Below are 16,671 nucleotides of genomic sequence, written 5' to 3'. Positions count from 1 at the left end.
AATCCAATGATAATTTCTGTTTTTACAGTTTCTGGCTACTATGATGAACCCTTTGAAACCTGGACAACTTGGCTTGAATGTGAAATTTTGAAACATATAGGAAGAAGCCAATGAGCAATTTAATAAGAAATTACTCAGAAATTAGTAAGGAATTAGTAAAAAGTTACAAGAAAATGACCTTAAAATTAGCATTGACAACTCCCCAGATAAAATAAACAAAAACAGTACAATAAAACAAACAAGAAAATAACCTGAAAAATGCTTAAAATAATTAATAATAATAATAAAAAATAATTCTGCAACGCAATTACAAATATGCAACTATTATAATTATAAATGTACACTTCTTGCCAAGTTGCTCTTTGCTTTTTTTTCTCATCAAACAATTTAGCTCTGGGTTTAAAAGTTTAAATATTTGTCAAAGGTCTCTGCATGCAGCACAAGAAAACTGACTGAGATTCAGGTTTCAAAGCGTTAATGATCTAATTTTGGTGATTTAAGAAAAAAAAATCAGGTGTAAAATAAATACAGCTATTTCAAGTTGTACGCCCCTCACCCAAACAAATAATACTAATTTTTTTAAAAAATCATGTACCTCCCTGGGGCTTAAAAATTACTTGACACGCCTCCCCTTTTTGCACCACCGCCTCCTCTCACAAGTAACGAACAGTCCCTTTTCAGAGGAGTTTTCCTTTAAATTCATATAAATTAACAAATTTATGCCGCAACAAGTGACGTTAATCACGGATTGCAAAGCTTGCACAGTTCGTATCAGAAAAGTATTTTCCGAGATAGTGTTTATAATGAAAACACGTCTGAATGACTGTGGATATGATGTGTTTGTAACTTTAGGTAAACACTGGTCACTGTCGCAGGATTTGGTGACGAGTAACTTGTGCGCCCGCGAGGAAAGTCAGGAACCAACTTCGCTAACTAGCAGGTAATTCACAACCTACACAACCGCGAGCTAACGTCAACTTCAACCAGAGCGAACACAACACGCGTGAAACTTAGCATATTTTAACCACATAAACTGAGTGTTACAAGTATTTATCCAGCTGTTGTTTGTGACTGCAGGAGGAAAGTTGTCCGGTTGACGTTAGCACGGCGCGCTAGCTGCTAATGCTAAAGTTTAGCTAGCTGTTAGCCGAAGGAGCCACTTGTTGCAACACGAATGTTTAGCTAAGTTTGACATGCGAAACTGTGACTTTGTGGTTTCTTTAAACCTGTTTGTTTGTCATCAGGGAAAGCCGAGAGCTTAGTTACAACACAAAAGTTGTTTTTATAATAATCAAATAATGTCGAACCTTTATGTGTCACATTTTTGGTTTCTGTGACTCAGCACCAAAATCCCTGAAAATCGCTGTGTTTTGATAAAATGCACCAAACTCTGTGGGTCACGGGACTGTCCTGGCACAAGTTTTAGTCAAGATACGATATCAGGGATACTTTGCATGGAGGCCACTTTTGCAAAATGACAGGAGGCCAAGGGCCAGTCGCAGCAGCCACAAACATGTTTTCGTGGTTTTAGGACGTCTGTAGGATTTCTTACACTGCAAAAATGGCCTGTCAAATTTAAGGCCAAACGCCCTAGATTTAAGCATACTTGCACTTAAAAGAAGCAAATTTGGCTGCCAGTGCAGTAAGCAAATTTTGCTTGTTAAGATGTCTTAAAACCAGTAAAACTGTGTGACTCTCATTATAGCCCATAAAATCTTGAAATAAGATCAAAAACACTAATTTCAAGCAATTTATTTAAGCCTAGTTGGACATACTAGTGCTTAAAATAAGGTTTCTATAGACCTGAAGTGGATGTTTCCAGACTTGTCTCCTGTATCTAGTTAAAAATAACTCAGAAAAAGACAAAGATGCTTAACAAGACCAGGCAAGTGATATTTAGTTGAATTAAGTCAAATGATCTTTCCTAGTCAGCACTAGATAATCCATTTATACTTAAAACAAGACTAACTACATTTTTTAATCTAAATATAAGATTATTACACTTGGTTAGATCGGCAGTTTTTGCTGTGTAAGATTTTAGGATTTTTGGATATTCGGGCATTTATAGGACTTTACGAAGTATCTTGGATTTCAGGACATTTGTAGGGCATTAAGAGGTTTCTCGGATGTTAGGACATTTCTGGGATATTAGGATGTTTTAAGTTTTTTAGACGTTTCTAGGACTTAAGGACATTTGTAGGATTTTAGGATGTTTCTAGATTTTTTAGACGTTTCTAGGACTTAAGGACATTTGGAGGACAATTTAGGATGTTTCTTAGATTTTTGGATGTTTCTCAGATTTTAGGACATTTCTATGATATAGAAACATTTTTAGGTTTTGGGGCGTTTCTCAGATTTGACGTCATTTCTATGATTTCAGGATGTTTCTAGGATTTAAGGACATTTATAGAATTTTAGGATGTTTCCAGGACTTTCGGAGGTTTCAAGGATTGTCTCAATTTCTGGGGTTTTAGGATGTTTCTAGGATATAAGGATATCTGAGATTTCAGGATGTTTCTCTGATTATAGGACACTTCTTGGATTTTAGGACATTTCTAAGATTTTAGGACATTTAAAAGATTTTTTGACTTTTAGGATTTTAGGACATTAGGGGCTTCAGGACCTCTATGAATGACCTTATTTTTTTGTGAATAAGAAAATGATTGGGGTTGCAGCCCAGAACCCTGTTGGGGGCCAAATGGCCGCTAGTTGAGTGTCACTGTACTGAATACTCTTTTTGTATGGAGAACAACTCCTAAACAAAAGCCTTAAAATTCAAAATAATTAAAATGATGATTCTATCAATTATTTACTTAAGTAAAAAAAACAGAATCAAAAATAAAAAAGTGTGTTCGACACCTGTGTGACGGCAGATGTAAACAAAGAATAAGGCGGGGTGCATGCTCAGAATAACTGATCCCAATCAATTAAAAAGGGCATTGATCGGGCCTGATATCAACCCTTGCGCTCTGATTGGGACATCCATAGTGTCAACATATTGTGATGACATTAACTTGCATGCTGTGATCTGACTCTCTGCATTGGTTTGGTTATAGGTTTGGAGCCTTGTGCCTGCAATGGGGGACATGAAGACCCCAGACTTTGATGATTTGCTTGCAGCGTTTGACATTCCCGATATCGATGCCAAGGAGGCTATTCAATCAAGTCCAGAGGAGGAACAGGATGAGGTGGGGACTAATGCAGATGAGGGAGAGCGTGCCTCTCCATCGCGTTTTCTCGGCCCTCCTGCCTCACAAAGTGACCCTCCTGTGGTCAGTGTTATCGTGAAGAACTCTGTGCGGTCTGAGTCTTGTGATGAGGAGGAAAAGTTTTCTAGGGATGAAACAGACAATCCCTCAAGCAGTGGCGTTAACTCTCAGGTTGAGGTCAAGGTGGGAGATGTCACCTCACAGCTTGGTCCCACAGTGTCTGCTGATGTCCCTGTGGAGCCTCAGACTGCCAATGGTTTTGAGGGACCTGTCCCCAGAGATGAGAGGCAGTCCAACACAGAGCTGTGGCCCTCTCGTTCACCACTGAGCTCCACACTAAGCAGTAATGAGAGTGAGAGCGATAAAGGAGCTGAGGTTGGATCGGTCCAGCACACGACTGATGTCATGAACAGTTTGAAGCCCCTCCTCTACTGCCAGTCTTCAACTAGTGCTGGACCAAACTCAGCTCCTCCTTCCCCGCACTCTGCCAGCCCTCACTCCCCTAAGAAGGAGGAAACTTGCCTTAGTAGTCCATCACAAAACGGGAGTATTAAGGCTGGAATTAAGCACAGTATGCATTCAGATGAAGATGACTCAGAGCCAGACTTAGGGAGTCCCCTGGTGATCCAGGAGAGCCCAGAATCGGAAATGTCCTCCCCTCCTAAATTTAAACACAGAGCAAAACTACGGGCTGAGCTGCTTGGGTCTCCTGAATCAGCACTTGTTTCTCATCCTCCTATGCCTTCTCTGGCACCCACAAACCCTGAACCCCAGCCTGAGGAGGAGGGGCAGCCTACCACACCTCCTGCACTAGCTCCTCAACCACAGAGCCCCCAGAACTGCCTCCCATCTCTCAGCGTGGGCCCTGCATCGGTTCAGCAAGAGAAATACCCAGAGCATGTGATTGATGAGAGGGACTCGCCTGAGAGCCCACCGCCCAGTGAGACAGGTCTTGTGGTCCCCAAGAGAAGCAGCAGCCCTGATTTGGCCCTAACAGCAGCAAACCACAAGGACGTCTGTCACAAAGAGGAGCTCATGGAACCCAAAGATGAAGACAGGCCAGGTGACGCTAAGGAGCTGAGTGAACAAGTGGCTGCAGACGGGGAAAATTCAGACGACGAGAGCTGCGGTGCCAGCACGGAGGATTCTGCGTCTGCTACTGCTGCGGAGACGGTTTCATCTCCGTTGCGCCAACTCAAAGTTAAAATCAAAATGCCTACAGGCAGCATCACAAGAACTGTGTCTGGTGTTGCACCTAAAAGAAGTGGAAAAACTACTACTAAGGGTGTGAGTAGTTCAAAATCTTCACCAGAATGCCCTAACACGAGATCCAAGAGGGAGTTCGCACAGCCTGCAGTGACGACGCTCCAGAACGCCTGTGCTGCGACGCTGGAGCGTGCCGGCACGCTCAAAGACCAAACCACAGTGGACACCAAGCCTAAAGTTTCCCTGACAGCTGTTAGCATCACCAAAACTGCAGCCCTGCCCTCCATTTCTATCTCCTCTGCCAGAGTCAGTCCTGGTGTGGTCAACCCTCGCGGCCTGGGTCAGAAAACTGTGAATAGTGGGGTGACACTTCCTGCTCCTTCACCTGCGCTTACGCCTCAAAGTGGCAGCAGACCAGCGTCCATCGTTAACAGCACTGGGGCAATCATATCCAAGACTCAGACCAACCTGGTAGAAGCTTTCAACAAGATCCTCAACAACAAGAACCTGCTGCCCAGTTATAAACCGGATCTGAGCTCACCTCTTCCTGCTGAGTGGGGCCTTCCTCTGCCTGCACAGGTAAGCTGCCGCTGAGTGTGATTACATGCACAAAATAGTCCATTTTTTTGTTCTTAGTCCAAAAAAGAGAATATTCGAAAGAATATTCCACCAAATACTCCTGTTTACATGCAGCAGTGCATACTTTGATTATGTGCCCTAAAGTTGTTTATTACGTCAAAATATGGAAAGGTAGAACAGCTGGACCGCTTTTCATTTTGCTTAATCTTTCTGGTGGTGGACTCGTTGGACCATGCGTGCTCAGCCTCGCTTTTTCCTTCCTCGAATCTCATTCTTGAAAAGCACAGTGTTGCGATATTTGCGCGTATCCAAAAAACCTGTTGATGTCCAAGCCCTTCGTAATTTTTAAAAGCAGGCGTGTTCCTCCTTCTGCCAGAAACATGGGCTTTCGGTATCGGTATCAGTTACCGGCCAAATGAGTTGTTATATATCAACATATCGAATATTGGCAAAAAATCCAATTTTATGCATCCCTAAAAAAAAATATAGAATGAAGTGTTTAATATTTGGTGGTCAAAGGTCAAGGTTACTGTGACCTCACAGAGCATTTTTTTGGCAATCTCTCAAGAGTTCCTACCCTGTGTGGAGTTTGCATGTTCTCCTAGGGTCAGCATTTTTTAGTTTCGATATACTACTAAGTTTTTTTGACATACTGTACTATGATTTTATTCAAAATACTTGAAACAGTGGCTTTTTTAACATTTTTTGACATACTGTACTATGATCTTTTTCAATGCACTGTACTATGTCAACACACTACACTATGGGGTGCCCAGTAGCTCACCTGGTAGAGCAGGTGCCTGCAGCCCTTTGTTGCATGTCACCCCCCCTCTCCCCCCTTTCATGCTTTCATGAGAAGCTCTGGGTACAGCACTTACACGTACATGGACAAAGACATACCAAAAACTAATAGTAACAGAAGAATCCTTCAGCCTGATGCAGTACATTTCACACGTCATTACAGCTGTCTGACATTGGAGTCTAATCATCTACAAGGTTGAGATCTTGCAGTATCTTAACCTTCAGACGCTCTTAAGCCTCCTCACATGCCTGCATGCAGACAGTGAAGGACTCTGAGGCTGAAAAAATGTAACCACGTCTATACATTTAAATATCCCTCCCTCTCATCCTCTCATGCTCAACTCATCATATATATTAAAGCCACAAAAGAAATCACATGCACACATACTTCATGACAAGCTCACAGCATTGTTTTAAAAGTCTTTATTGAGTGTTTGATCCCCTGCAGGGTTACCGCTGTTTGGAGTGCGGCGATGCCTTTGCTCTGGAGCAGAGCTTAGTGCGGCACTACGCTCGGCGCTCGCTGAGGATTGAGGTGACCTGTAATCACTGTGCCAAGCGGTTAGCCTTCTACAACAAGTGCAGCCTGCTTTTACATGCCAGAGAGCACAAGGAGAGGGGCCTGATCATGCAGTGTTCACATCTGGTCATGAAACCTGTGCCTATGGAGCAGATGATCGCCCAGCAGGAACCCACTGCAACTGGTTGGTGAACATTGCTCTGTTGGTTTTTGTTTTGTTGTTTTTTTTTCTTTGTGTGATTATGCTTCTCCTCGTATTCCTAATTGTCTCCTCCATCGCTTTTGTCATCCTCTTCAGCACTGTCATCATCCTTTTTAGGCCAAGTCACCCCAAACCCAACACCCCAGCAGCATCAAGCAGTATCCAAGAAGAGAGCCGAGGCAGCGCAGTACGTCAGTAATAAATGCCCTGTGTGTCAGGCTCAGTTCAGCAGCAAAGAAGAGGTGGCCGAACATTTCCAAGAAATCAAACTAGCCCAAACTTTTGTGAGTCTTTTGAGTGCAAGGAAAAAATAAAGCAAGACATTTCCTTTGTTTTCCAGCAATATGGAAGTGAACTCTAACGTAACTCCTTTTTTCTTCTGTTATTCTCCAGTCATGCACTGACTGCTCTCCGCCCATGCTCCTGCCAAACAGCTGCAGTGCAGCAGCTCATCAACGCATCCACCAAGGCTGCCCGCCACACGTCTGCCCAGAATGTGGGGGCACGACCAAGCAGCCGCTATTTCAAGCACACCTTGACGAGACCTGTTTACACTTTGCCCGGCGCATTGGATACAGGTGTGGTATCTTTAGACTAGAATAGTACAGCAGACTCCATAGTATAAACGAATGTAGCCACTGCGGCTTCACCCATTGGTTTACGGAATCTCGTTTTGAAACTTTTGAGTCTGGCTTTTGGCCGTCGCTGTCTTGGATTTTTTGAGCGAGAAGTGAACACATTTAGACACAGTCTTTCCCATAAATAGCCAAGACTGTGGCAGTGGACTGTTACTTAAGAGTGGTATTAAAACACAGCTGGGTTATTTAACGCGCAGCAAGACCTCAGGCGCGTTTAAAGTGAGACTAAACCGTTCATTCTGCTGGGCCTAAAACTCTCTTTTACTTACAAAAATCTGCAAATACCTCCTCGTCTGTGAACATGTTTATTTTTGCTGTTAAGTTGGACATTTTAACATGTGGCTCTATGGGGACTGACTGTTTTGGAGCCAGCCTCAAGTGGCCATTTGAGGAACTGCAGGTTTTTTCACCTCACGTTGGCTTCATTTTTTCAGCCACGGAGGTTGCCGCTTGGTGATGTCATTGTTTTACCCACATAAATTCTATTTATACAGCCACGTTTCCCTCTTTTCTCTGCCATTTAACTATTCTTTGTCTCCATGCAGATGTTCCAGTTGTCTGGTGGTGTTTGGAGGGCTCAACTCAGTAAAGTCTCACATTCAACAGGCTCATTGTGACATGTTTCACAAATGCCCCAGCTGTCCCATGGCTTTCAAATCCGCTCCCAGCATACAGAACCACATCAGTGCCCAACATCCGACGCTCACTGAAGGACAGACCATGTATGCAGGAAGACACGCAGATTTTCTCATGAAAATAAATGCTTTCCTTTCGATTATCAAACGCTTTATTTTTATCCTTTAACAGGTCGATCTATAAATGTGTCATGTGTGACACAGTTTTTACTAACAAGACCCTGCTGTACGTCCACTTCGACACTCATTTAACCAACCAGAAGGTGCATGTGTTTAAATGCCCTGAGTGCACCAAGTTGTTTTCTCAGAGGAATTCCCTTCTGGACCATTTCAAGGTACATGCATGCTTATTAAGTTTCCTATAAAGTTTAGTCAGTGTTAAGGGGTGAAAAAAAATCAGCCTTTTAATGTCACTGTTTTTCCACCCTGTTCCTCAGTCCCATAAGACTCCCAGCATAAAACAAGGGCTGCCCTCACCTCCAGCTGCGTCCTCTCGATCACGGTCTTCAGTGAAGTTGGAGAGCTCAGATGGAGACGAATGGATGGATGAAGACAAAGAAGAGAAAGTGAAGACAGAAAGGGTGAAGACCCCCTCAGGGTGGAAGTGTGCGCCTTGCCACGCTCGTTACACAGACCGGGAAGACTACATTACCCATATGGCTGAACAACATAACAAGGTATGAAAATCCACCTCCCCGCGGTGTCTAAGTTTTATAATTTGGCTTACATTTGTTTTGATTGATTTTTTTTAATTTAATTTTGATTTGAAAAAGTCTTTTGAACATGTAAAAAAAGCAAACAAGAGAGAAATGATCATAGAAACAAGCGGACCGACAGAAAAAAATAATATTTACAGAATGAAAAACATAAAGCCAAAGAAATGATCAAAAACGTGATGACTTGGTGTACAAACTTTATTTAAACCCATCTCCTCTCCATGATTGATAACTAACCAACTTCTATATCGATTTAAACCTATACTAAAGTGGTCTGCAATGTCCGGCCCGTGGGCCAACATTGGCCCTTCAGCAATAATATCTGGCCCGCCAGATTATTTTGATAATGTTATTGTTTTTTTTTTTTTTACAATATTGGACAGACAATCCCACCAATAGCCTGAAATGTCCAAATAGAGAATCTACCCCCGTCTGAAGAGTGCTGATTATACTTTTATCCATGTTGAGTGTGAGAGTGAATGACAGAGACGGACACGGCAGACTGCGCCTGGTGCTGAAATACCGACATGCGATGTGTGTATGAAAAAAATAGCAGCAGTTCAGTAAATCAACCAATCAATCAATCAACTTTATTTTACCTATGTGACTATGGGTCACGGCACCACACATATGTGAACAGGAACAAAGGTAATTTAGTTTAATTCTTTGAAAAAGACTGACTCCAAAAGCAGCGGAAAAAAAGCCGAATCTGACGTAAATGACACAGTGATGCAGCTATCTAACGAAGAGGCCATTACTGTAAAAATACAAACTACGTAGATTACCCTGAGTTATGCACTAGCTGAGGAAAAGTAATCGGCCTGACTGAGACCATTGATAATAACTCCGTGCACAGCATTCGACAGCGTGGCGAGTAGCGGACCTCGCAGAAAGGGGCACCTGTTTCACAGAGGCAATGACACCATCCATCCACTTGCCGTCTAATATTATATTCTTTGCTCGTAGCGACAGCTTCACTGCAGATAAGACACATGAGCGGCTTTGCATTCATGAAAACAAGTAGGATGAACACATACTACACTTCAACTTTACTATTTAGACTTTTTGGTCGTGACATTTCCTCTTGCTAGCTAGCAGGTTAAATGTTTAGCTAACTTTACTCTGCACACAACGCAATATCTTACCTCCAGCACGCAAACAATTAAAAAAATGCTACGTTGTACTTGAGGAGTGGGGTCACTGATACCAAGACATAATTCTGAGAGTGAAAGTGTATCAGATGATAATTAGAATAATTTAGGCTCCGCTACATGGTCAGTCCAAGTGGTGTTGTTTTGTGTGTAAAAAAAGAAAAAGGACATCAGTCATTTTCAAAATTAAAAATAGGCTGCTACATGTTAATTATTCACAGTATAATAAAATAAATAAAACCAAGCTCATTAAGAGCATTTCATGTCTCAGTTCTATATATGAAATTCATGATTTCATTTCATAATGGGCCTATCCATGTCCTCGAGTTATTTTCATCCATTCTCTCCCACACATGTATGTCCTGTTCGGTCTGTTCAAAGTTTTTTTTTTATCAATCAATTTCCTAAATGAACCTTTGCTTATGTTTTAGCCCGCCCACTAATTGCTTAGAAAAAAACTGTCCCGAGGCCAAACTTACTTGCTGATCCCTGCTATACTCTAATAAAACATAAATGCATACACTCATATACCCAATATCAAATATCTACAATATTACATTATTATATACATAAAGAAGAGGAACATAAACTAGGGGACAAAAATTAGCCAAATTAAAAAAGTAACCCCTGTAAACACTGGTGATTTCAAACTCCCTCTTCATTCCTGTACCTTTTTGAAAATCATGTTTTTATACATTATTTTAGGCTGGTTTATGTTTCTAAATTGTTTTGGCTCCACATCAAAACTGCTTCATAGTTTTACATCACAGATTGATTTACAAAAACTTTACTTTTGAAATTAAATTTTCCCCTTAAGTTACAACCCCCCTCTCAATCACTAAACAATATATGAATATTTCGTGGTAGTAGGCTGTTTTTAGACCGAATATTGAGTTATAAGATACAGCTGTAATTAAACATATGTCGATGAATGTTTTTGTTTTTGTTGTTTAGAAGTTGAAGAAGTTTCCTTGTAACAAATGTGAGAGCTCCTTCACCACCACCTCCAGTATGAGACGTCACATCAGAGACAAACACAAAGTCGTTAACCGCTGCTTTCGCTGCCAGTGAGTATCCCGCATCCTGAACCTTTATCGTGATCATAACATCCAGTATAAAGAGAATTTCTGTTGGAAACTCAGGTCCTTCCAAATTTTATGTGAAGTTATGCCTAGCGGCCACGTATAAGGGATTTCTGGGAGGTGACAGTCCATGATTTCTCAGAGGAACTGTGGATTCAAAACTTGTGGTTGATCCGCTCAACCTTTGAAGAGTTATGCAATGCAGTAACACCTCATGTAGCGGCTTCTGCATCATGCCCGAGGGAGCCGGTTCCTACCGACAACCGCATATTCATAGCATCATGTCTGCGCAAAACTTCTATGGTTTTCCTCTGGCGTGGCGTACAATTTTGATGTCTCGCCATACAACAGGAGATTGGCGTACATTTTCTGATCTGCCTGAAGCTTCACACGTTTGATAAGGGTCCCGTCCTGAACACATCTGTATGACAATATTCACCAGTCATAATAGCTCTACCTAGTGGCCACAGGAAAAAAAATGTTTTTTAAATACTTTAACGAACTCCTACACAATTCAGGAGACAAGTGTTAGTTGCAAGGTACGTTACGATGACTTATATCAGCAGAGCGGACAGATATATCATTATTTGATTTATGCCATAAAAGTCAAAAGTAACCTGTCCCAGATAAGACTTGAATCAGCAACCTCAGGCACACTAACGGCCTGATTTACCCACTGAGCTAAACGTCCTGACGTTTTGCATGGTTTCGACATTTTTTTGAACTTACACTTGCATTCTCATGGTTTATGATGAAGTGTTTTAACAGACCGGTCAAATACATCTGACACTTCACCTGTTTTACCTTGAATGTAGCTCTTTGCTTTGGACCACTGAGTTCCCCTGTCTTATATGAGGTCAACTAATGATCTCATAGTCTGCAGGCAAATCCTTCAACTGAGCTAAACCTTCAGACATTTCAACTGTGTTTTAAGTTGCACTTTAGACTCTTCTCTCAGAAGTGGCTTGTAAAACTTTCCTGCCCCGGATAAGGTTCAAACTCAACATTCCAAATGATTTTTTGTTAAAATGTTAATTTATTAATTCATTTACATGAAATTTTCATGGTTTGGTCTTCAAATGATGTACACCAAGATGACATGGAATTTATGTGCCCACCATCTAGTGCCATCTAGGGGGTGCTGGAAGTACTACATCATGTGAAATTTTTCACTCCGGGGTCCAAACTCTCTGCGTAGATTATCCGACTTTCACAGAAATGAATGGCTGCTTTAGCTGAGGTTCACCAATACCCCAACATATGTGGGGGTGCGAGGGCCCTTTCATCGCTGCTTGCAGCTTTAATTTATATTTGCTATTTCAGTTTGTGGCATTTGAGCATTAATGGGAACCTGCCTGTAGATTTCATATTTTTTAAAAGGAGAGGAAAGCCTTAAACTCTCGAAGAATTGTTTGGTAAAACTCCAGGTGTAACTGTGATTCCTGGAATAAGTGATTTTACTGCACAATGCTGACTTAAACCTTCACTTCAGTCATTTAATCATAAGAGAGTACATTTGTGTGTGTGTGTGTGTTTAGGTTTTGTAGTGAGGTAAAAAAGACGTTCAGCAGCAGAGAGATGCTGGAGAAACATATTCAGCTGAGACACAGCAAGGACCCAACGAGCCAGGACTCACTGACGGTAAGCTGTTCTTCTTCTTTCACGAACTTACACAGGAAGCTTGATGTTGTTAATGGCAGTTGTCTTTATTTCCTCCGGTCACAGGAAGGCAGAGACAGTTCCTCAGAGCAGGACGGCAGTTTGGGGGCTTGCAGAAGACGGAGAGGAGCTGTGGTGACGGAGCAGGACGAAGAGTCCACAGATGGAGCAAGTCCAGTGAAGAAGTTGCGGTCCTCCTCCTTCTCTGCTTCTGCTCCGTACTCCCTCCCAGAGTCTGGGTTTCGCTGCGCCCCCTGCGGCTTCACCACAGAGGACCAGGGCTTGTTCTTGGAGCATATCAGCCAGCACCGACGAGGAGGGACGGAGGGCGGCGGTGGCGGCCAGCAGTGTCTACAGTGTGGTGCCTGCTTCACATCCATCTCCTCTCTGTCACGCCATCGCTTCATCATCCACAAAGTCAGAGATGCATCCAGTGACAACCAGCAATCCCTTGGCGCGCACCCAGCACCTTCTCCGGGTAACGGGAGGAACCACGATGATAAGAACTCTCTGGGCGGATCTGCGCCAGCATCGCCCTCTCAGTCCTCCTCAGCTCAGGGGAAGGATGAGGACGGCACGCTGGCCTGCAGGGTGTGCGGCAAACAATTTGAAAAGGCAACTGACCTGACGACGCACTTCAGAACTCATGGTATGGCTTTTATCAATGCAAGGAACGCCGGAAAAACTCCCTGAGACGCCAAGTACACCATAAAGAGAAGTGTCGGTAGGTGACAGAATATTTACATGTGCCTTATTTATCACCGAGGTGATCACACCTATGCACTAATTTAACCAAAGAACCCACACAGCAGAGTTTTCGTGAATAGATTGTAAAGCTATCAAACGTGATTCTCACTGGTGATAAGATTAACCTTTTACTCGGGACACTCAGGATTTATGATCTGGAACGTTACTAACCAGCGACTTCCTGCTCAGTGAACAGGTTGTGTGACCACGTTCACAAAATAATGTGCCTGTAAAGAACTGTGTTTCTACTGTGATTATGATGCAGATTTCATTGAATGTTGATAGACAGTGGTAGAATGTGTCTTTTAATTTCAATGTTTTCATTCTACTGAGGAGACGCGCTTGAATGACAGCCCAGGGGCCCGATGCATAAAGCTTTGTAGACTGAAGTATAAATGTGTGTACGCACAAAGGCAGAAATATCCATACACTTTAATAAAATCCTGCGTGCACCTGAATGTGTTTTATAAAATCTTGATCATTGTGGTGCTGGACGTACGAGCACGTAGGGTTTCCCATTTGTGGCGGCCCGCCATGATTATAACATCTGCTGCCACAAATGAATTTTCTATTTTTGGAAGTGGACAACTCATTAGAAGTGCTGTTGAAATATACATACCGGTGGGTTTTTTATTGCATCACACTCTGGAAGCGCAGAGTGTAATCTAGGCACAGATATGGGAGTAGAAGGTCAGGCACATTGAAAACGTAACTTAAACTCCGGGTAAAGTGAATTTGTTTCAAAACACGTTCTAAATATTGGAAACTGATTGTTGAAACATGCTACACAGACCCTTTACTGTGTAGTACTGAATTGTGGAGTTAGACGGTTTACTGTTTTTTCACCATTTTTCCGTTTTAAGATTTTTTGGGCGGGCCTAAAACCATAGTTCGATGATGCAATGGAGCTATACTCAGCATAGCTCCGCCCCTGACAATGTAGCAGTATAAAAACGAGAAACATCATTAGCATAGTCCCATGATTGGGCGTGGCCTCCGGACACGCCCCCAGCATTTCAGATCAGAGAATACTGAGCATTTTTTCATGATTTTGAGACCTTCTTTTACATACTTGGTGTTTTTTTCGGTCATTCAAATTTGGTCAGGTGTTTAATAACACATCTTTCTGTGATGTGACAAACTCAGACCACATTTTCATTATCACTTTACCCGGACTTTAAAAGGATACTTCGCCATTTTTCAATCGGTTTTGTATCAAAACAACGTGGGTATTATGTGTAGATCAACTATGGTAGACTTCCCTCCATCTGACCAGTGCTCACATCTCCCTCCTCCCCCTCGATGAAGCACCGCGAAATGAAGCCTTTGCTGGCTCTTGGGGCTTCTGCTTATTATTCAATCATCAATTAAATGATCACTAACCGGGAGATGAATATAAATAAAAAGTGATGAAATTCATCACTCATAAACAATTTAAAATTAACTTAATAAATGTATTTTTGATTGACATTTTACAGACGGCCATGTAGGCTCCAAAAACACAAAACAACACAAACACAATCAGTGAAATTGGCAAACAACCTAAAAACATTGTCTCCCAGTTCATATTCAGTCTTTGTGCGAACACATCATTTATGTCTGTGGCCCCAGCTGTATTTCTCTTAGGTCTTTTATTTATTGTTTTAAATATTTTGAGATAATCACAGCAGCAGTTTAGAATATTTTAACTCAGTTACTATTAAATTAAACTTGATTATTGCATGCAATTTCAAAAACTAAAAAAAAAAAAAAAAAAAAAATCAGATCTTTTCCCACCTGATTTTACTTAAAATAGGTGACCTATCAGCTGCGACGTTGGAATATAACCATTTATTTTGTCTAACTCTGCTCACTGCTATAACTTGGTAAGTGTGAAATGTGTGCCTCATCATGTTAGAAAAGTATCTCAACTGCCGGTATGGACAGGAGGAACAATTACAGGGAACCATAACTCTCTAAATGCACATTCAGAGTTGGTATTATTTCAAGAAAAAATCACGATCTAAAAATGTAAAAATGATGCTTTTTGAAACTTGTCAGCAATAATCTAAAATGTACACAATTTGTAGTTAATGGCGTAAAAATTGAAATTTACCTGCTACATTTTTTAGGTGGGATGTACTTTATTTACATCACATTAACTGATTTATTCCTTCTCTGTGAGCAAGAGACGGAAGTTAATTAACTTTTTTAGCTTTTTGTTTATGGGATGCGTTTGTCTATAGTTTGTAAAATGACATTATTGTAAACAGAAGATCAGTATGTATGTAATTAAGTCTATTATTTATGCTTTCATTAGATGATAAGGTGAACGTTGTATTTCCATTTTTTCCCCAGTCTTTGGCGAGTCAGTTGTCAAAACTAAAAGAATATAATCAGATGTGCCAGCGTGGCTCTGTAAATTGTGTTATTGATAGACAGGTGACAACTTGGCATCCGCAACAAAACAGGAGGAAACTGACAGTTAAAAACTGTTAAACAAAATCATAATGTGATATAAAGTGGTCTGACAGGAGAAACAACCGAAAGCTTGGTAGAGAAATCGTAATCTGTCATGGGTGCTTCAGATATTTAAAGTAACGTGTTTTGATTTGAGTTTTATTAGCAACACCTCGTTGTTCTTGTTGTGTAGTAGCCATAGACTGAGCTAATACCCATGCGTCTGCATCACTGAGTTTTTTTTAAAAAAAAAAAACAACCTATCCCTTTTAATGTGTAGTAGTCATAAGTGACCTTTGTGCGCTTGTGTTCACTTTCTCAGGAGATTATCTACTACTTTAACACACATTGTTCTATTGAACTTTGCATTGATAAGACGATTTATAACCAAATGTTTATTAAAAAAGAGGTTAATAAAAACTGGCATATTGTTTTGTGATCCCTAAACATTTTATGCCTCAGTACAAGTGATAGCAGAGGCTGGAGGTTTGTCCGTCTATCTGTTTCATTCTTGTTAACGCAATTGCCAAAAACGTTTTTTTCCGAATTAGGCACAAATGTTAATTTGGACTCAAAAATGAACTGCTTCGATTTTGGTGGTCATAGGTCAACGTTGTCCATCTCATTTTTATGAATGTTATATCTCAAGAACACCTAGAGAGAATTTCCTCAAATTTGGCACAAATGTTCAGCTGGGCACATAGATGAACTGATTAGATTTGGTAGTAAAAGGTCAAGGTCATGGTGACCTTACATCACAATTATTTTTCTGAATGCAATATATGAAAATACCTTTTGGGAGTTTCCTCAAATTTGACACAAAAATCCACTTGGGCTCAAGAATTAACTTATTTCCCATGGGCCACTCACAGTATTATGTTTCAAACAAAGACTTTCCTAAAAAAGTCACACTAAAGTATGTCATCAAAAAATTCACCAAAACGTCATAATATACAGTGTTGTCATGAAAACATCATGCTATTGTATGAAAAAAAACCAAAACATAATATGCATCGTCAAGAATTTGATCAAAACTTCGTGCTATTGTATGTTAAAAATTTCATCAAAATGAAACACAAAAAAACCT

At 41.1% G+C, this 16,671-nt stretch overlaps 1 protein-coding gene across 2 annotated transcripts; it reads left to right on the top strand.

The window, feature by feature from the left end:
• The first annotated feature begins 732 nt into the window (after window positions 1-732).
• Window positions 733-16,008, top strand: LOC121945531 (zinc finger protein 687a). 2 transcript variants are annotated; one of them, XM_088084518.1, is made up of 11 exons: window positions 733-940; window positions 3,057-4,994; window positions 6,244-6,499; window positions 6,635-6,801; window positions 6,911-7,095; window positions 7,701-7,877; window positions 7,963-8,125; window positions 8,228-8,467; window positions 10,612-10,724; window positions 12,278-12,380; window positions 12,465-16,008. In XM_088084518.1, the coding sequence occupies exons 2-11, from the start codon at window positions 3,078-3,080 to the stop codon at window positions 13,089-13,091; spliced, it is 3,948 nt and encodes a 1,315-aa protein (XP_087940644.1). In that variant the 5' UTR covers window positions 733-940; window positions 3,057-3,077; the 3' UTR covers window positions 13,092-16,008. The 2 variants fall into 2 exon arrangements, with proteins under 2 accessions (XP_087940644.1, XP_042345687.2); XM_042489753.2 differs by having other exon boundaries at window positions 735-940; window positions 6,614-6,801.
• Window positions 16,009-16,671: the final 663 nt, after the last annotated feature.

The sequence above is a fragment of the Plectropomus leopardus genome, chromosome 11 (assembly GCF_026936395.1).
Source record: "Plectropomus leopardus strain MGB_pleo_1.0 chromosome 11, ASM2693639v1, whole genome shotgun sequence".
NCBI classification, from domain to species: Eukaryota; Metazoa; Chordata; class Actinopteri; order Perciformes; family Serranidae; genus Plectropomus; species Plectropomus leopardus.
The sequence above is the reverse complement of the archived record's forward strand: the minus strand, read 5'-3'. Positions and strand labels throughout refer to the sequence as shown.

Excerpts from the sequence above, each read along its gene's own strand:
- LOC121945531 (XM_042489753.2), top strand. The coding sequence starts at position 3,078 with ATGGGGGACATGAAGACCCCAGACTTTGATGATTTGCTTGCAGCGTTT. Across the intron at positions 4,995-6,243 it reads GCCTTCCTCTGCCTGCACAG|GGTTACCGCTGTTTGGAGTG; the intron begins GTAAGCTGCCGC and ends GATCCCCTGCAG. Across the intron at positions 7,878-7,962 it reads CTCACTGAAGGACAGACCAT|GTCGATCTATAAATGTGTCA; the intron begins GTATGCAGGAAG and ends ATCCTTTAACAG.